The sequence below is a fragment of the Tamandua tetradactyla genome, chromosome 5, assembly GCF_023851605.1.
Source record: "Tamandua tetradactyla isolate mTamTet1 chromosome 5, mTamTet1.pri, whole genome shotgun sequence".
Classification (NCBI taxonomy): domain Eukaryota; kingdom Metazoa; phylum Chordata; class Mammalia; order Pilosa; family Myrmecophagidae; genus Tamandua; species Tamandua tetradactyla.
In genome coordinates, this window is record NC_135331.1 from 25183021 (window position 1) to 25203986 (window position 20966).

Here is a 20966-nt window from a genome sequence, read left to right on the forward strand (position 1 = left end):
AATGGGAACAAAATCCAGTAAAGAGAACAAGAAATAAAGGCTTTATGGACTGTAAGTGTACCCCAGGTGGAGCTTTGTGCAGTACTCAGCATGTAGGTCCAGGCCTTCCTAAGTGTTCCTGCAGAGGACCCTCAGGAATGAGGGCGTTGGCACCCTCCACAGCTGAGGACGCTGCACTAAGGGTAATGCACTTTCAGTTGTTGCCATTTTTTCAGCTTTCTGTTTAGGTGGCCTTACAACCCACTGGGCTGTCTCTGGATCCCCGGTCGGTCAGGTGGGCTCAGCCAGGCGCCGCAGCCTGCCACCTGCCTCTCCTGAGTCTTGTTTTGAATGTGGGAAGAGCGACACCTTGTGGTTGGGGCGATGGCTGTAAAAAGTGATTCCAGGGACAAAATCGAACAGCTCATTGCCAGAATATAACTTGCATAACATTAGGTGGGTTTTTAGCCAGAAAATGACCTAAAGTCCTGAGTAAGTTCTTTTTAGCCATGGAGCTTCTCTCTCCAGCTTTTAAAATGAAAACTTCAGAGACACAGAAATATTGGAAAAGACACAGAAATATTGGAAGACTAATATAGCTATCCCCCACTGCTTGAAGATCTGATGATTACTGATATTTTGCAATATTTGCCTTTCTTACATTTATGTGTGTGAGTTGAGCAGTTGGCCGTAAGTTGTAGGCTCCAGGATAGTAATTCAGCATGCAGCTTCCAAAAAAGAGCATTCTCCTCATAGCCATGGTTCTTTCTCTGAACACATCTAGTGAATTTAGTCATAATTCTCTAGTATCATCTAATGTCTCATATTCAGATTTTCCCAACAATCCCCAAATTGTCTTTTATGTATTTTTTACAGGAATCAAAATCCATGCAAGTTTCATGCATTACGTTTAGTTTATGTCTCTGTGGTCTGACAGAATTTAATTTTTTTCTCTCGAAAATTCTAGCATTTGCAACAGATGATAAATTGGTGGCAAGGAATATGTTCATTGAGAAATCGAGTTTAAACATTTTTTTCTGTGGGGTATTTTTTCAATGAGTTGGTGTTTATCAAATTGAAATTAATATGTCATGCTTATATTGATTTCCAAAAAGTTATATTTAAAATCAAGGCCTAATCTGATTTTTTTCCCATTGTCTTTAAGAACAAACTCTCCCTCAGAGTTAGTGATGAAAGTTTGTACTCAGAAAATGCCAATAAAAGGCCAGTATCAGTAAAGACAAATTGTGTATGTAACAGATCCTACAAGCAAACCAAATTCTAGTTCAAGAAGAAAATTCCATTATGAAACACACCCTAGAAACCATCAAGGCTATTAAACCAGCTTTTTTTATTTTCCCCTAGGCCCTGAGCTCTCCTGGAACCTGGGTCCTGGGTGCTGTCAGGTGGTGAAGCTTTTTAATTGTTTCGGTGTTTTTCAACCTTTTCTCATTATTCCCCCCTAAGGACTCTTTTTGGACATATTCTCCCTAACTTTTCCCTTTCTCCATGAAATCTCAGTGTCTTTTTGAAGGTGACACTGCCCAGAATGAGAGCATATGATCTAAGATGTTAATTTATGTCGTTCTTATTAATAGCATGTTGAATAAATTGAAAACAGGAGGAACATAAACGTGAGATCCCATTTTATGCCAGCGTTGGGCCACCTGCTTTACATACTACATGTTCTTACTGAAAGTGGGTGTTTTCTCTAGGACAGAGGATTACACTTGTCCAAGTCCATATGTCTGCTTAGAAGTAGAGCTGAGATTCAATCCAGTTCGTTTTCCTTGAAAGAGAGAAGCATGCTTAACATAAATAAATGTGCTTGCTGTAGGACAAATGATAAACATTTTGTGCTCTTAGTGCCCTTGTGATTTAACAGTGGTGTAACTCATTGCCCCCATATATACACTTGTAAGATATTTCTTCATTTTTTAGTAACAGCTTTACTGAGATGATTCAAATGCCTTTTAATTCACACTACTACTTAAAATGTACAGTTCAGTGGTTTTTAGTGTATGCTACAACCATCCCCACAATCAATTTTAGAACTTTTTTGTCATCCCCCAGAGAAACCCTGTACCCACTAGCAGTTACTCCTTTCTTCCCCCCACATCCCCAGCCCTAGGCAAACACTCATCTTTGGCTTTGTGGTTTTGCCTGTTCATATAAATGGACAATTCGTGTAAATAGAATTGATACCAACAAAGGTGGTGGGTTCTCTGTCTAGTGTGCTCACCCAACCCATTCGTGAGATTCTGGGTTTCAAAGTAAGAATTTATTACTAATTGCAAAGTAGGAGACCAGATAGCCTCCTTAAAATCTGTCTTCTGAACTGCAGTGATTGTGATAGTTCTGTGGTATTAAAAAGATGGGCGGGGTTTAGGGTGATGAGCAGAGTGGCCCAATGATGTCATCAGAGGGGATCTGATTACTGCGTATGCGCAGGCTGATCACATGCATAGTCACAGACAGTATGTCGGGGAATGGTGGCCTCCGTATGGTGGGCATAACTTTGGCCTGTAGGTTAAAGTCTAAGCTGCTGCGTGTGTCAGGCAGGCCAGTGTTGGCTAGATCAGTTCCTCTGGCAAGATAGCTTAGAACGGGGTGGGTTCATTCTGGGCCGACTCACGTCCCTTCACAGGTAAACATCAGGGGCCATCTTTAGTGATCACCAGACTCCAAAGTTGAAAAACAGGATAAGGGGGTACAAGTGGGGCCTGTCACGAGGTTTTATAGTCATGAGATAAAGGCCATATAGTTAGAGATCAGGGCAGCTGGATTACAGTTCAGGGATCTCAGGAATTTCCCTCTGGGTATTCTAATGTACTAGAAAGCAAAAAGAAATACCTGTATAATAATTTAGTAATCATAATCATTTGTTAAATCCTAACTTCTCAGTTACAGAACCATTCAATATGTGGGCTTTTGTGACTGGCTTCTTTAAATTCGTGTAATATTTTCAAAATTCATCCATGTTGTCACATTTATCAGAACTTCGTTCCTTTTTATGGCTAAATAATATTTCATGGGACAGTCACACCATATTTTATTTATCCATTCATCAGTTGATGGACATCTGATTTGTTTCTCATTTCTTCATTTTTGAGTCTAAAAGATGCAGTTTGTGGTATCTTTAAATTAGTTTTCCTGGGTAAAAGACTACCTGCCTGTGCTGGCAAATGCTAGCTTTTCCTTAATATCTGAAAAAATGGTAGGGGAATTTCATGAAATATGTAGGTTTGTGGGATAAGGAAAAAGGAGGAAAGAGAGAATGGTACTTGCTCTTGAACATGGTAAATCCAGCTTTGAAAAGTTGTTTCCAGTACTGCTATTCTGCCTATAGAAAAGAAACAGATTGGTGATAAAGCTCTCGTGGTTGGGTTTTCAGCCCCTAGCCCTTTGATTAGCTGGGTAAGTGCCACATCAGCTCAACTTCCCGTGTCTTGACTTTTGGGTCCCTTTTGGTTATAATTACCTAGGATTTTAATAGGATCACTCTTTTAAATATCAAACAGAAAAGTTCTGCTTTGAATAATGGCAGAGGAGCTAGCCTGGCCCTCCTCAGAATCTGGTATAAACTCTGGACAAAATATATAAAACAACTACCTGAAGCCACTTGTGAGTGAGCAAAACCAGGCTGAGCCTGGAGGGGCGGTGGCAGCTTGGAAGAAAGGACGGGTGTGGTGAGAGTCTCACTCTTTGCCTGAAGGCCAGTCATTAGGTAGCAGAAGGAAAGAGAGGAGGAGAGAGTACTGTTGTTTGAGGGGGTGGGGAGTCTTTCAAAATATGTCAAGAGATTCTACAAACCCATAAGACAAGGACAGTCCATCAGCAAATAAAGGATAAGAAGAAAAAGACACTGACAACCTAGATAAACTAAACTGCCAGGCAACGAAGGCATTTATCTGGGCCTTAGAATTGCAGTTCAGGGAGCACTGATTTGGGTAGCAGCCCAAATGTGCCCTGCCCTGGCATTTCTAGGAAGGGTTTTTAAAGGAAGAGGTTGCATGGGTTGTTTGTGGTTTTGTAGAGTTGGAGTCCTCCTGTTGTCTTTCAGATCAGACAGGTAGCTGAGTTCTTTATCTTGTGGTTTGCTTATGGTGCCTGGACGTCCTTCCAGTTTTCAGAAACATTAGTGCTTAAGGTTTTGCATACTGTGGCAGTTTGTGGCTAAGATTTGCATGAGTCACCTCCACCATGGCACAGCTTAACTCCATATGAAACCTCATAGCCATGGAAACTCAACTTTGTCTCATTTCTTTTGACAACACAGAAAGATCCTCCAGGTCACTAAAAAGCAAAGACACGCAAAACCAAACAAGACACCAGCTTTCACTTAGCAGATATGCAAAACTTAAAAAGATGGCTAATGGTGCAAGAGAGGGAGGGAAGGGGGCCCACTGTCTTGTGTTGGAGGCATGTGGAGAGTGCTGCAGCCTCTTCCCAGATGGTTTTGGCAGTATTGATAATTTGTCAAGTACACACTGATGTAGCAGTCCCTCTTCCAGAAGTCTGCCCTTCAGCAGCCCTCTAGCCAGCTCACGAATCTGCATAGATCTGGGAGCTCATGCAGCATTGCTTACGACCCCAGAAACTTGGCAGTTGTTAAGACCCAGGTAGTAAGCTCCGTGCACAGTGTCGATGCTCAGGTGAAGGCAAAGGAGGCAGGTTGCTGCCCTTCGGAGTGAAGAGACGTCCCACAGTGAAGCAAGCAGGCCGTGGGGCAGGAGAGTGTGAGCTCCGTGTGTGTGTGCTGTCTAGGAAGACTCCAAAAGAACATTTCTGTCTGCTCCTTAGTTACACCTGGGAAGTAGCATTCAGGAGGGAAGAGGGGGGTAACTGGAGAAGGGGAGATGCTTTTAGTTCTTTTTGGACTTCACTGTTGGAATTTGTAACAATGAGTGTGTGCTACTTTTTAATGAAAGTCCAATTAAAGTTGTAAATGCAACATCACAGTGAAAGGGTAGCCAGGTACAATGGTGTTTCTTCAAAAATACTGATTTCCATATATTCTGTACAATAAATACATTTGCTACCTTGGTGACTTCTCAAAAAATTTTTTTTTGCATACTTGAGCGAGGCTGTTCGAATGGATTGTTCAAATGACTTCTTCCACTTCTAGGAATATATCTTCAAGTAAGATCTGAACAACTGTGCAAATAAATTCATTGCATTCATATAAAAAAGATGAGAAACATTCTAATTATGCATTAGTTGGAGGTTGCTAAGATCATGATACATCCAGATGATAGACTATTGCAATGGAGAGGGTTATACAGCTCTGTATTTACAGGTAAAGGAAAGGTCCCTTAATCCACTGCTAAGTGAAGAGGCTTATGCAAAAGTATAAATAATAGAACCTCATCTTTCTTTAAAAAACACACGTACCCACCCATGTAGGAAGTTTGGATATATGCCAAACACATGCAGTAGGTAATTTAATTTTTTTCCTTTTCCCTTTTCCAAACTCTTTTTGGAAGCATACATTACTTCCAGGAAAAAAGTTATATCCACTCTTTTCGGGACTAAAATTAAAATTGAATGTAGCAGTGGGTTCATTTGAAATTGACTGGTGCCCTCTTCCCACACCAGGCATTCTGGTGTGGGGTCAGCACTGTGAGCTGGCCGCTGATGGCCCTGCCCACCCCTCTGTGCCCCCCTCCCCCCCCCCCCAGCACCCCAGCCTGGCACATTAACACACTGGTACCCTTTTCCTTCCTCAAACGTGCACCTGGCTGTTTGGTGGGAAGTGCTTAATGAGATGCAGAACTGACTCAGCGCCGGGCCCAGCACTGAGGGTTCCCTAGGGATTCGGGGGGCAGGAAGGGTGGCCTGTGGACTTTCCTTCGGGGCCTGCAGGGGTCACAGGTAGAGCACATCCAAGGCAGCAGCAGCAGGTCAGGGCTGGCGCGTGCAGAGCTGGGGCCGGAGCTGAGCCCGGCAGCTTAATCTTGATTCGCCCGTGGATGGTAGGGCCGCGTGGCACTGAAAAGGTGATGCACCCGTTGCCAGCTGAGCACGGGGGCTCATTCAAATGATTTCTAGAATAAAAGTAACACTTAAACAACTGAGTTATAATTTTTGTAAAAACCGTATAAGATCATAGTCGTCTTTCTGTCCTCTAACAGAAAGTAACGCTGCTTTTGAGCTGTGGACAGTAGGCGGCAGTGTCCTTCTAGAAGAACTTCCTGGAGGAAGGAAGCAGCTTTACAGGCTCGGGTTGAGTCCCGCTGCCTCTGTGTGACCTCTGATTGAGCTGGATGGCAGGCTGCTAAGCTGCTCTTCAAAGCAAGAACTAAATACTGACTCCTCGCCAGGGACCAATGCCTGTCCTTGTTCGTACTTCTAGTCAAAGTAAAAACAAAAATGTGATTTGTAAAGTTTAAGTCAAGTTCCCTGGAGGCACTTTTCATGAGCTTCCTTCTCTCTAAATAGGTCTCCTGGCCACCAGCTTCCCTCTTTTATAAGGAGTAGTAAGACAGGACGATAATAAATATTTAGGGCTGGTAGGGAAAATATGCCTTTAGGGGTGGTGAGTACATGTATTCTCTGGCCATTAGTGTAGGGGTTGTTACAGGGAGAAGGATGAGAGCAAAAGAAATAAAAGAAATGTGGATTTGATGATCCAAGATGGCCATGTGGCTTCATATGTCCCCCTGAAAATCCAGACCCCACCGAGACCCTGGACCCATCTGTAGGTGGGGTCCCAAAGAGCTGATCCCCGTGCCGGCTCCAGAGCCACCTTTGCCTCCGGACCCACAGATCAGAGGCTGCATCCCTCGCCCTGGCATCTGATGTGCCCTCAACCAGGCCAGACGGATGGTTGGATCACAGGCTGATGCTTTTTGGTCTCTGGGGGAGGCTTGGTTTTGATTCCAGGTACCCACGTGGGCAGATGCCACCGCACCCGGACTCCTGCACGCAGGCTGAGGGTGGGGGTGCACTGCTCTCAGAGACGCCAGTGTCCATGGACAGTCACGGAATGCTCATCTTTGAAGACAGAACACCTAGGGAGAGATTTAGAACTGCCCTTTGTTGCTGTCAGCGTTAGGCTGACGTGTTCATTGATCCTGCTTAACTTTGCTCCATTTGAAGGCCCGCCGTGTGCCAGGCAGTGGGCCCTGAAGACGCCATGTGGCTCCTGCCTCTGCGCCTTCCATCTGTAGGTGGTGATGGGTGGGTGAGGAAATGGAGTCGCCTTGGCAACTGGTCCTGAAGCTGCACTCCCGGCTTCGGAGCCCAGAGGGGTGGGACCGAGACCTCCTGGCGGGGCAGGTAGAGCACGTGCCACCCGCTGGCAGTGCCTTTTCTCGTGCTTAACCCAACAAAAGGTGGTGGTCTCAGAGTGGTGGGAGCGGGTGGCTGTCCCCAGGACAAGCCCCTTCGGGGACCCACAGCGTCCCAGTGGATATAGCTCCCGCACATGTCGGGCCCCTGGGGACTGCCTCGCAGCGTCTCTCTCGTTGTGTCACTGTTACATCCAGAGTGGCTCTTCGCACGCTGTTGGCGCCTGTTAAATCCTGGCAGGTGAATGAGACTGTTCTAAGAAAACTCGTTATGCAAGAATGATCTGCAGAGTTGTTGATTTACAGTATGAGTATATTTTTACATTTTGTAAAAAGAATTTCGGGAAAATTAATTTAAATAACAGCTCCCCAGAGTATTAGAAAAAGTTTAATTACATTTTTAAAAGTTTTCCTCATTGACCACTTTGCTCAAACCTATTCTGGGGGTAAAGTAGGTTATGCTTGCATAACTACCTTAGATTCATAACCCTTGTGATGAAAGTTCACATGTCAATAGCAGTTCTTATTTGCTTGGTTATGCACCAAGCACATGTGTGTTTCAGAATCAAGATACTGAGGGAGGGAAGCAATTGTGATTTAAACTCAGAATTTTCCTTAGGAAGTAATACTAATATAATGACTAGGCTTGACCATTCTTTTTTTCTTTTCAAGTTTTTGTATTAAAAACTAAAAGAAGAACTTTGGCCAGGATAAGTATTTTGTGGGCTTTTTTTTTCCTTAATGTCATATTTAAGTGCCTCCTCCCTTTATATTATTCTTTTTGAACAGAACTTTTCAAACACTTTAACTTTTGTGGTTTTTTTCAGATACGGTTAAAAAACTCCAGGACCAAAAGCATGACATGGAAAGAGAAATTAAGACACTGCATCGGAGGCTTCGGGTAGGTTAAGTGCTCGTGGATTGTCTCATTAGAAAAGTCGATTTTCTGAAAATTGCAGATTAGCCACTGACTGTGGCTTTAGGTTTAGCTGTAACATGGCTTCGAGCAGAAAGCAAACACCATTATTTCAAACTGGACCTATGCTAGATTCTGGGGAGAAGAATGCACTTTATGAAGAGGGATTCAGGAAACATGCGTTGAATTTGGGAAAGAAAGTTTATTAACTCTTGCTTATGAAGTACACCAGACTAAGCTGTCTTCACAAGAGTTTTCGGTCTTCTGTGAAGGATTTTTCTTTCTCCAGCTCACTGTCAGCAATTCTGCTGGTGTACGAAGGAGGGGAAAAGCTGATCTTGTGGGTTGGGTCATGCCTGGTTGCTCAGCCTGCCTTCACCTGTCAGAAAATTGCTCCGAGATGGGGACAGGCATGAGCATGACCCGTCATGAGGTCTGGTGGCCAGTGAGGCCAGGGGAGGTGTCCCCACCGTGCCACTGCCACATCCTCCCCAGCTGTGGGAAGCAGTGGCCCAAAGTCTCCTCACCTCCTCTCTTTGTATGCTTTTGCCCATCTGTATTAAGTCTGGTGTTTTTCTTCTTGCTTCCTCTTCCTTTTCCTTTCCTTTTGATTTTGTGTTTTCTTCTGCTGGGTTTTGATGTCAGGATATTTATAGTTTTCCACTGTAAAATCTTTCAGCATGGTCCACATGCATATAATTTCTCAAGGTTTTCACAGGTAAAGTTCACTGTGGATGGTGGGTTTATTTTCATGAGATGTGCTTTGAGACTGGCATGAGGAAAGAAGGCAAGATGTTGTCGTCATTAATGCTTGTTGATCACCCTCAGTGCTGGGCCTTCATGGGCACGTGGGCTGGGGACCCTTTTCTTCCTAAAGAACAAGGTCATGCATATTGTTGAATCACCTGTTAGAAATAGGTGATAGTGGTTTTCTGGGATTTAGAAAAACCATCATTTGGGGAGTATCACATCTCTCAAATAAATCTTCATTGCTTTCATTCAGAAATTTTTTTTTAATTGTAGGAAGAATCTGCGGAATGGCGGCAGTTTCAGGCTGACCTCCAGACTGCAGTCGTCATTGCAAATGACATTAAATCTGAAGCCCAAGAGGAGATTGGCGATTTGAAGCGCCGTTTACACGAAGCTCAAGAGAAAAATGAGAAACTCACAAAAGAGTTGGAGGAAATAAAGTCACGCAAGTATGTTCTGAGCACCCAGTTGTGCATGTAAATCCCAATTCTGTGGCGTGGCATTGTGAAGAGGACTTGGGATTCAGCCTGGGCATTGCTGAGGCTTGGGTCTAGTGGAAGTTGCTCCACTTTTCTGGCCTCGTGTATGATACTTGTAAAAAAGCGAGTTAGCGTGGCTCTTTCAGAGTGGTTGTTAGTGGTTTTGACCGTCTACTCAGAGCAGTCCTGGCAGAGGTACGCCAGCTTCTCGTACTCCGAGCCCACAGACCTCGGGGCTGGGGGCGTTGGGTCTGGGGGCAGGCAGGTTTGGTCCAGGCCTCCACCAGGGTGGTCGTGGGCAGGCCTCACCCCAGACTTCAGGCTTCTCAGCTCTAAGTGGAGGCAGTCCTCCCTGCTGCAGAGGTTAGCACCAAGGTGAAACCTGAGAAGTGGTGAGGCCTGTCAGGGGCGCTCGGCTGTCAGAGTCCCCAGCAGAGGGTTCAGAAGACGTCCTCGCTTGTTCTACATGTACAGCCCTGTGAATCTCTGGAGTAGTGTTTTTCCCACCTAGTATACATGTATCCTTAAAGCCCATAAAAAAGACAAGACGCGATGACGTCTGCATGTGTTTGCAGACTCCACCCGGGAGGGGTAGTAGTTTCTGAGTGTGACATTGTTATTGAGAATTTGATTATTCACAACTTTGAGTAATTCTTAAGTAGACATAGAGAAAAAAATTTAGAAAAATATTTAACATAAATCTTTAAAAGCTCTCTTTTCTTTACCATTACCTAACTCTAGTTATGGCCCAGAGAAAAGTATTGGTAAGCTATCTTTGGTTTCCTTAAGCAGAACAAGGAATGAAGCCAAAGATTATTATTTTTCAACTTGCATTGATTGGCTTTTTTGTGTGTGTCAAATGAATAGTGTATTGGAAATGCACCATTGTAGAGTGACCCTGGCATGCTCCTCTTTTTTTTTTTTTTTTTCTCAGTAGGACGTTCGTTTATTTAAACAGTATTTAATTAACTCTTACTATGTGCCAGCCATTGTTGGAGGTTCCAGCAGATGGCTACAGATTTGAAGAAGACACAGTACAATGACACAAATATCAGATAGGATATTTGGGGAAACCACTTGAGAGTTAATTTAGCCGAGGAAATAAGAGAAGTTTTTCGTGGTTCTCAAGCTAAGACTTACATTTGAACACATGCTGCACCAAGAAGTCTGGGAAATACATTTAGAGCAAGGAACTATGTGTGTTCCTTGTTTTCAGTCTCCAAGCTGTCAGTTTTCATTTGGCAAAGTCGAGTTCAGGGGGATGCTAGGGGAAGAGAGGGACAGGTGATGAAAAGGTGTTTGAGAAGAGAGGAAAAGGGGACACTAAATGCAGACTACTACTGTAAGATGCTTGGGATATAAAGGTAGATAAATGAATATACAAGAAAGAGAGGTTGTGAGTGTCTTTGTTGAAGGTGTGTACTACTTCAGTATCTTCCTCTGTTGAAAAAGCCAGTATAGAAGCAAAGGTTAAAGAAAGTCTTAATTGATGAGTTCCTAAAGATGAAGAATAGAAGGAAATTGAATGATTTGCTTTGAAGGGAAAGGAATAGTCTTCCTGTGCATTTGGAGGAAGAAGGGTAAGCTACATGCAAAGAAATGAATTTATTTAAGGAACCCCACTTATTTATTTGTTTATTTTCATTTAGAAAGATAAGTTGTCTGCTGAGATAGAAGGGAATTCAGAGTTTAAGGAAAGTTTTATAAAGGAAGCAGTAAGAGACCAGATGTATAGAAAGTTTGCTGAGTGCATTGGAGGCCTGTATTACTCTGCTGGCACTCTCCTCTTAAACAGTCACTGCCCTGGATCCCGAGAGGCCGTCTGTCCTTGAGCAGGTGTAAAGGGAGGAGTAGCTGCTTCTCAGAGCCTGGTGTGCACATCCCCGGGTCCCCCGGCCCCTCCAGGGGGTCTTTGAGGACAGACTCTTTTTCTAATGAAAGCACTAGGCACATTGTTTGACATTTTCACTGCATTGACCATCACACTGATAGTGAAAAGAAAGTATAAATGGTTGATGGAACCACATCCTACACACAGTCATTTTATCCATCACCAGTAGTAGTTTAAAAAAATACAAGTTTCACTCAGAGAACTTTGGCAAAGCAGTAAGTCGTAACTGCTAAATCTCAGTCTCTGAGTACACTCCTTTTACTATTCTGTGTGCAAAGTGGGGCGTACACAGAAAGCAACTCTGAAGTAAGAGGCTGCCTTTTCGAGGAGAGCACTAGTGACATCGTTCCAGTTGTGAGTTTTCCCTTTTTTAATGGAACATTAAAATGAGAAATTAATTATTTAATTAATTTCTCATTAAAATGAGAAAATAATTCTCTCATTATCTCTGAGAGAATGACTGACAAAATACGGTTTTTCAGACTTTGGCATTTGGCACATGGTTCTCGCAAATGAGCAAGAGAGCCTGTCACTTCAGGAGACACAACTGCTAGTATGTGTTAATGGTGATAGAATGTGGGCTTTCACGTCAGTGTTAGGATTTTCAAAAAAGTGTTTCTGCTGTTGTAAGCTTCCTAGATTTTTAAAGCATTTTCTGATGAGATCAGTGGTGATATTAACAAATGTGATTTTAAAAAACATACTGGGTAATGACAGGTGTCAATGTTTGGAAAATCCATATAACTTGGTGAGCCAGTGTTATCCTCGTGACCATTGCATCATGTTACAAAGTCATGTATGCATGGGTGGAGATCCCTTCAGAGTACAGAGTAGCCCCGTGGGTTTTAGTGGATGGAGGAGAAGTTAGTTGATAAGGTTTCACATTGCAATGCAGTCAGCCTTTCAGCAACCACCACTTGTCGAGTTTTGATGTGGTGTCAAAGAAGAGCGGTCACAGTTATCTGAAAAGGCTATTAAAATACCCTTCCCGGACCAGGCCATGGTGGCTCAGTGGCAGAATTCTCACCTGCCATGCTGGAGACCCGGGTTCGATGTCCAGAACCTGCCCGTGCCAAAAAACAAACAAAAACTCTTCCCTTTTCTACCCACATAGCAGTGCAAGGCCTGATTTTCTTTTTTTCATTTTGCAGTATTAAATGCAGAAGAAATAAAAACCTAGCTGTCTTCTATTAAGCCAGACCTTAAAGAGGTTTGTAAAAATGTAAAATACTGCTAGTCTTACTAAATTTTCTTGGTTTTGGAAAATATAGTCACTATCATAAAAATATGTTATCTGTGTTAATCAGTCCTGAGATTTATTTTTATTTTTAAATGAATTACATATTTTAAGTATTTCCTAATTTTAATTTCTAATATAGTAGGTATTGGTTGCTATAACCCAAATAAACAAAAGCTCTTTGGGGTCTTTAGAAATTTTTTGAGTGGAAAAGGGCCTCAAGATCAAAAAATTTGATAATCCTTGTTGATTCCATCTAATCATGACAGCTACGTGAGTGTAAGGCTGTTACACAAAGAGCTTTGCTGGCAGAGCCGGTGGGCACAGAGATGAATTTTCCTGAGCAATGGCTTAGGTTTTGCCCACCCGTAAGTTTGCTTGATAGCTCTGTGACATGTATAAACTGTAATCGTCACCTCATTCCAAATGAAAACTTTTGTGCTTAGTAAGTTGAGTGAATTAGAGGTGGCTGGAAATGAAACGGAACCGATTGGCTGGATGACTCCCAGGCCATCATTCTGGAGTGGCCAGGGGAATTGTGTTCTCCTAGGATCTAGCCATTTTCATTTTTTTTTAATTCCGTTTGGAGACAACAGCAGCGTTTTTGGTGTTTTGCTTTGTTTTGTGAGAGTGCAGGTTGAGGTTTCTTTGCTGTGTTTTTCCTGAGCACGTGCGTCCTCTGGGAAGCTCCAGCATAGTGGGTGGCGGGTGCTGTGGGTGCAGGGACCACTGAGAAAGGCTGGCCTTCCAGAACCCAGAACCCAGAGCCTCTGCACCAGGTGCCTTAGCCACGCCATGGACGGGTCACACACATCCTCACCTTACACTTACTCCAAGGAAAATGGAATTTGACAGTTATTTGACCTACTTAGGGCACCTGATAGGAACATTTCGATGCCATTTCCTGGAATTTACCAAGCATATGAGAGTATTAGACGATACTGTTTGTTGTTGCTGTTTGATGCTGTTGTTGTGGTTGAACTGATCCTTCCTCATATTTCCCATTGGGAGGGGAAGTGCGGGTTTTCATTCTGGAGGTGACAGTGCCCCATGCAATGTGGCTTTCAGGCAGGAGGAGGAGCGCGGCCGGGTGTACAACTACATGAATGCCGTGGAGAGAGACCTGGCGGCGCTGCGGCAGGGCATGGGGCTGAGCCGGCGCTCCTCCACAGCCTCGGAGCCCACCCCCACCGTGAAGACGCTCATCAAGTCCTTCGACAGTGCCTCCCAAGGTAGGGCGCCGCCACCACCCTGCCCTCGCCTGCTCACCCTCTGCTGCACAGCCCACCCAGCGTGGGTGAGCCAGTCTGGAAACAGGTGGACTGTGATAGATTTGGGGTCTGTGCAGCTTCTGCGAGCTGGATCTCACACGGTACCTCACTCGGTCCCCCTCAAAGGTGGCTGGTCCCTCCCCAGACGGCCTCGTCTCCACCTGTCCAAGAGCCTACTTGACTCTCATTCTCCACTGTCTCAAAAAATATGCATCTTGACCGTCCACCTCTCCCACCTCTAGTGACACAGTCTCCAGTCCCAGCCAGTGCCAGCTAATAGTTCTCAGAAACCTTGATTTGTCTCCCCACTTCTCGAGCTAGAAAGACCTTTTCTTGTTTAGAATTGCTGAGTTGCTGATTTCAGGTGCAGACCCTGCAGATCCCTTTCCAGCCTGCGGAGCCTGCCTGGGCTGTGCCTTCTCAACTGGCCCAGGCCTCCTCTGGCACAACGCATGTCAGGCTGTGGTCCCTGCTCCTCCCTGAACAGGGACCCCTCCCCACATTGAAACCACTGGCTCCCTCCCTCATTCTCTGATCTCCTTAGCTCTGCACAAGGCAAAGAGATATCATTGTTGTTTTAAAACAATTAATTCTAATTTGTCCTGAAGCTTAAATCTTTCCATTAGTCCTTTAAACTTCACACAGCTTTTCTTCTCAATTCACTCTACTGAAGGGAGAGTTTTCTAGAATCTGTATTCTGTGATTATACCCACGTCAGTTTTCCTTGACATAAAAACGGAAGTCAGAAGTTGCATGTCTGTGCATTTACACTGTTGGTAGGAATGTGTGTCACTGCAGACGTGTTGGCGGGCAGTTAGGCAGTATCTTCCAGTTTAAGATGCCATGTTCATGGACCTCAGGGTTCTCTTGGAGAGTACTAGCATAAGTGTGTGAAGGTAGATGCACAAGATTGTCAGTATAGTATTGTTTGAGAAAATGGAAAACCTGAAAATTGACTAAATGTCCATTAAAGGGATTAGATCAGTTATGTATCAGTACAACAGAACACTATGCATTTTTTAGTAAGAATGAGGTAGAGCTCAGTGCTGAAATATAAAATCCTTTATAGCCAGTTGCGGACCTGTGTATGTGTGTATAGTGTGATCTCATTTTATTTTCAAAAATACCTACATATCTGCATGTATTTGCATTGAAATTGCAGAAAAGATATGATCTGAACTGTTGTTAAAATATGTACCTACTTCACATTAGGGGAATGTAATGGAGTAAGATGAAAGGAGAATTATAGATATACACACACACAGTTCTATACTGATATTTAAAAATGGAAGTGTATTATTTTATAATAAAAGACATTGAAATAACCTAGCAGTTCCTTTCCTAGGTTACATTCTCAAAAGAATTGGTAAGTATTCAAGCAAATGCTTGTATACAAATGTTCATGCAGCACTGTTCACAGTAGCCAAAATGTCTTAGCAACCCCAGTGTCCGTCAGCGGCTGAATGGATAAACAATATGACCATTGTGTACAACGGAGTATTACACAGCTATAAAAAGGAGTGAAGTACTCTATATACTAAAACATGGATGAATCTCAAAAACGCTATGTGAAAACATTCTACAGAGGGTCACATGCTGTCTGACTGCACTCGAGCTAGAAAGACCTTTTCACGTTTAGAATTGCTGAGTTGCTGATTTCAGGTGCAGACCCTGCAGATCCCTTACATGGGCAAATCCATAGAGACAGAAAGCAGCCTGCTGGTTGCCAGGGCCAGGGTCTGGTGGCGGGGGAGTCAGGAGTGACCAATTTCATTTTTGCATCCTGCTTTGAATTTAGGGCAGCTTCGTTGTAAGCATGCTGTGTCAGAATCTGTGCTGAGTACAAAGTGTAAAGAAGTGAATAGATGATGTGTCCCACTCTTGAACACTTTGACAGTAAGGGAGACTGCCATGCAAGCTGATAACCGCACGTCTATGCGTGAGGTTCAAGTCAGAAAACCTCCGTGTGGGGAGCCCATAAACCAGCCCTGTAGCGGAGTTGAGGCGAGATGGACTGGGGGCTTCACCCTTCCTTCGCTTTCCACACAGCTGCTGGACAGCCTCTCACGTCAGACTTCTGCCCTAATGCAGTTTCAGAGATGCTCCTCTTTTTGTTCTTGAATTTCAATAATACTTTAGCCACACACTTTCATGAGGAACAGAAATGATTGGCCTGCCCGGAGTTGGAAGTAGACACAACTGATTGCTCCACAGGTGCCGACCCTCAGGGCAGTCTACAGGGGCCAGGAGCCTTGTTAGTCTGGGGAATCACTGAGAGGAGATCAGTTATGTCTCACAAGCCAGGGGAAAACCAGTTCAATAGGCTGAGCCCTCGATCTTGGGGTTTGCCCCTATGAAACTCATTCCTGCAGAGGAGAAGCTGAGCCTACTTATAATTAGGCCTAAGAGTCACCCCCAGAGAACCTCTTTTGTTGCTCAGATGTGGCCTCTCTCTCTAAGCCAGCTTGACTGGTGAACTCACTGCTTTCCCCACTACATGGGACATGACTCCCAGGGGTGTAAATCTTCCTGACGACATGGGACAGAAATCCTGGGAGGAACTGGGACCCAGCATCATGGAATTGAGGAAGCCTTGTTGACCAAAAGGGGGAAGAGAGAAACGAAACAAAATAGAGTCTTAGTGGCTGAGAGATTTCAAACAGAGTCAAGAGGTTATCCTGGAGGTTATTCGTACACATTACATAAATATCCCTTTTTAGTTTATGGTGTATTAGAGTGGCTGGAGGGAAAAGTACCTGAAATTGTTGAACTGTGTTCTAGTAGCCCTGATTCTTGAAGACAATTGTATAAAGATACAACTTTTACTGTGTAACTGTGTGATTGTGAAAACCTTATGTCTGATGCCCCTTTTATCCAGGGTATGGACAGATGAGTAAAAACAAATAGGGATAAAAAATAAATAATAGGGGGATAAGGGGTAAAATAAATTGGGCAGATGAAAATACTCGTGGTCAGTGAGTGAGAGGGATGTATGTTTTTTTTTTATCTCTTTTTCTGGAGTGATGCGAATGTTCTAAAAATGATCATGGTGATGACTACACAACTGGTGTACTGTCATGATACCTCAATAAAAATGTAAAAAAGATGAGGAAATGAGTTAAGAGAGTTCTACAGCCCTGTCATGCACTTATTGTTTACCTGTGTTTTTCTTATTTTTGTAGTTCCAAGCCCTGCTGCAACTGCAGTTCCTCGAACGCCCCTGAGCCCCAGTCCTATGAAGACCCCCCCCGCAGCAGCGGTGTCCCCTATGCAGGTGAGCCCCTGCGGCCACGGAGGGTCTGGGCTGGGAGGACGCTCAGAGTCTGTTGGTTGTGTCCACCTCTTCACAGTCACCTGCACGTACGATAGGTGGGCAGGCGGCCACCTCAGGAGGGGCAGATTTGCGGTTTCTTTCCTAAAATACTCTGAATAGGCTCAGTTGAAGTAGATTATTTAAGTGTAAATTGTGTTTCATTTCTCTAATAGAGTGTGTGATAACATACACTATAATAATAACAATAGCTAATAATTAGGAACACTTACTGCCTGTGTGCCCTGCTCCAGAGGCTTCATAATGCTGGCTCACTTAGTTCTCACAACAGCCTTGTCGGGTACTGGGTCCTCTCATTATTCCTATTTCTCAGATGTGGACACTAAGACTCAAAAAGGCTGAGCTGCTCGCTGAGGGTCCTGCAGTCAGGAACTGGTAGTGCTGGGATTTGAATCTGGGCAGCCTGGCTTCCGAGTCTGTGCTGTGAACGCCTCACTAAGACACTCCGCTCTAAGGAGAACACACAGCAAATCCCTGTGAAACCTGGCGGCTTGCCCCTTTCCTACCCTTCCTCCATGTACAGCATCGTGAAGCCGTGTCGGTTTTGTTTGCTTAACGATGTTCCACTCTCAGCCCTGGGCACAGTGCCCCCAGAGCGGGTCAGCAGGTGGCCAGCCCGTGGCATCGAAGGCTGTCTCCGTGACCAGTGGTCCTGCATGCAGCAGTGCCTTAAGTTGCCTTCCCAGAAACCCAGAGTACATAGCCTGGACAAACATGTGACCAAAGAACAAACCCGAGATCCAAGAGAACAGAGCAAGAGTGCCTGGGGCATGAAGAGGTGACTAAAGAGACCCCGATGTTTGCCAGCGAAGCTGTGCTCGGTGGCCCTGGGACAGCAAGTACTCCTCGGCCAGTTGTTAGACGCCTTTCCTTCTGACCTGGCTTTCCTCTCAGAGCTTGGCCGCTGCCTATGGACTCCAGGGTCTCCAAGCTGAAGCAGGTATCCTGAACTGCTGCCACTCAGAGCCACACCGAGAGTCCATTCAGACCAGTCTGGTCTCGGGCCCTGCGGAGCCACTCGTGCTAACAGGATTGCCCAGTAGGCGCTGGCCACAGACCAGGACTTCCATCTGGAACCCCGGGGAAGACAAGAGAGACCACCGGGTATCTGCCACCGGGAAGACAAGGGTGGCCACTTAACCATGTGCAGGTTCCACCCTGGTGGCCGAGGGCTGGGTGTTTGGGCCTTTACTAGGTGGGTCTCACCTTAAATAACCACACCACACACTTCAGCACCAAGACACGCCACAGATGAAGATGGAAGAGCTCATCACAGACCACACTCGTGCTGGAAACTTTTCCCGAGGAGTCAGCAGACTAACCGCCTTGCCCAGGGAAGTAGTTGATGTGGTCCAATCCTGGATCATATTGATCCTGAAGCATGGCCAGGGTCCCAAGGAGGTGTGACCTTCGCAGCGGTCTTGGCAGCATCGGCCAGTTCCCCTGAGGGGAACACTTGAGTGTCCAGGCTGTGGATCCCTAACTCCCTCAGCATTAGATGTGAATTCATGCCGGTCCATTGCCTCCCCGGCCCCCACCACAGCTGGTCGTTCGCAGCCCAGCGAGCAGCCCCCACCCCACCCTCATTCCTCACATCAGTCTTGTCTCTCTTCAGTCGCTGCCGCCGCCCTGGAAGGATCCAGGACACAGGAAGACTTTGGAACTGGACATCTCATCCCCAGGGAAGAAATAACCATGGCTAACCTTCTTGCCTGAAAGTAAACCTGTCCTAGAAGTAGGGAGGAGCAGGGGCTCCCCCCTGTCGTCTTAGAGGTCCCACAGTCTCCACACTGTCTTCATGCCGTTTTAATTGTTGGATGAAGTAGTCCTGCGCGTATTCTGTTCACTGTTTTCCCAATGGATAGACCTACTCGACGGTCAATTACAGATCTTTGTCCGTTTTGAGGATAGTATATCTGGGTAGATTTTCGCCTATTTTTCTTTGCTGTAAGTTCATACTCTTGACACCCCCAGCCCTGCAACCCCTGCTCTGCCCTGAGGGCTTTGGTGGCCAGGTTCCAGGAGGCCTCCAGCCACCGCTGTCCTTTGTGATAGTAGATGGCAGTGGCGGGGAAATGCACGAAAAACTGTTTTCACCCCGTGCCCCTGCCTGCACAAGGCACTGCCCCCGATGCAAGTTATTTCACATTTGTCTCGACTCGGTCTTCCCATTCTGGGGGGGGTGGGGGGGTATTCAAAATAGAAATGGGATTTAGCACTCCTTCCTAAAAGCATGATATACCAGTATTGTCCCATTACCTCTTAGAAACATCCTAGCTTACTTGATTGGAAGCCACTTTGAGACCTGCTGCTTGTGGCATGACTTGCTGAATTTGCATCTTTGCAATACTCTGCCTTTTTTTCCTTACTAGCATTGGATATTGAGTTCACATGCTAATCCTCAGTAGGTCTTTGGTTTTTTTTTAAAGAATGAACATTTTCTTAGAGCTAGGTTCTAAAGTTAGTGTATAATTGGAAACTTGTATATAATTAAGATTACCACTGGAAAAACCCCTTAAATTTTCCATGAACTGTATTATACATGACCCACGAGAAACCAACACACCATCACTTAATAAACCTGACAGTCACTTTATCCTTCAGCATTAGACTAGACTCTGGGTATTCAGCTGGATATCAGTTAAAAGCATTGGCTTATGTTTAAGGGCCATGGTATACAAACACTACATTAAACTGTGGACTTAGACTCCAAGAAGTGAGGTGCTCCTTTTATAAGCGGCATGTGGAAACTGAGGCCAGCCAGATACCAGCCTCCTTCCTGTGCTCCCCTCATGTATGTGCTTGTTGGGTGGACTGCCCAGCAGAATTGTTTGCACAATTAAATTCACTTGCTTTCTCTTATTTATCATTTGTACTTATTTTGCAAAGCACCCATAATTGAAGGTATAGACAGTGCAACTTTGCTTATGGTCTGTCTTTGACAATAGATTGAAAATTATGCAGTTTGGGAAAAAGGAAAAATCGACAGTTTCTCTCTACTTACCTGAGGGCCATCCCCCTAGGTTTATTTTAGTTGTCTGTGAAATATTGTCTAAGTCACGAGTCAGCAAACTATTGCCCCCTCTCGTGTGAAGCTAAGAATTGTTTTTACATTTCTAAAGGGTTGGGAAAAAAAGAAGAAAAGTTTTATTGGAACGTGGCCACCCCTATTCATTCATAAGGTCCTGTGGCTGCTTTCCTGCCATGACATCCGAATTGAGTAGTTGCCACAGAAACTGCCTGACCCACAAAGCCTAAACACACAGGACCTGGCCCTCTGCAGAAGAGGTTTGCTGGCATCTGGGAAGGAACCTGAAACCAGGAGCAAGGGACCAAGGGGAAAATTTCTTTGTATTAGGAACTTTTCTTTATTGTTGTTTTATGCCAAAGGAGGAAATAGGAATGCCAGAGTAGGTATTATCGAGTGTAGAATGTGCATGGCATGGAAAGTGAAGTCACAAACACTAGGCCTGGGGAAGTAGCTGCTGGTGGGTATGAAGGGCTGTAACGTGAAGGGGACAGTTTGGCATCTTGTAAATGTTGCAACACCCCAGTAGCCAAGGCAGTCCTGGCTATGTCCCCTCTTCCAGTTCAGTGATAAATTATAGGATCACCTCAATTATGTCTTAGAATGTATATATTCTTTGACAGAATTAATTTCACTTTTAGGAATTTAGGGAAATCATCAGCTGTACACAAAGATTTTTACATAAGAATGTTTATAATAATGAAAATTTAGAATTCAGTGTCTAATAACAAGGTATTGATAAATTCGGCTCATGTATTCAGTCGACAGATGTTTAGTGGGTGCTGTTTTGTG

The 20966-nt window shown here is 44.6% G+C and overlaps 1 protein-coding gene across 6 annotated transcripts in view; it reads left to right on the forward strand.

Annotated features, from left to right (window-relative positions):
- SPECC1L (sperm antigen with calponin homology and coiled-coil domains 1 like) overlaps window positions 1-20966 on the forward strand; it is a 156956-nt gene that overhangs the window by 68709 nt on the left and 67281 nt on the right. For 5 of the 6 annotated variants that reach the window (XM_077160176.1, XM_077160180.1, XM_077160177.1 and 2 more), the window contains 4 exons: window positions 8099-8172; window positions 9211-9386; window positions 13613-13776; window positions 16998-17089. In XM_077160176.1, the coding sequence (XP_077016291.1) occupies window positions 8099-8172; window positions 9211-9386; window positions 13613-13776; window positions 16998-17089 (506 nt within the window). Of the gene's footprint in view, window positions 1-5785; window positions 7148-8098; window positions 8173-9210; window positions 9387-13612; window positions 13777-16997; window positions 17090-20966 lie in introns of those variants that run through there. The other variant, XM_077160181.1, reaches the window with a different exon arrangement.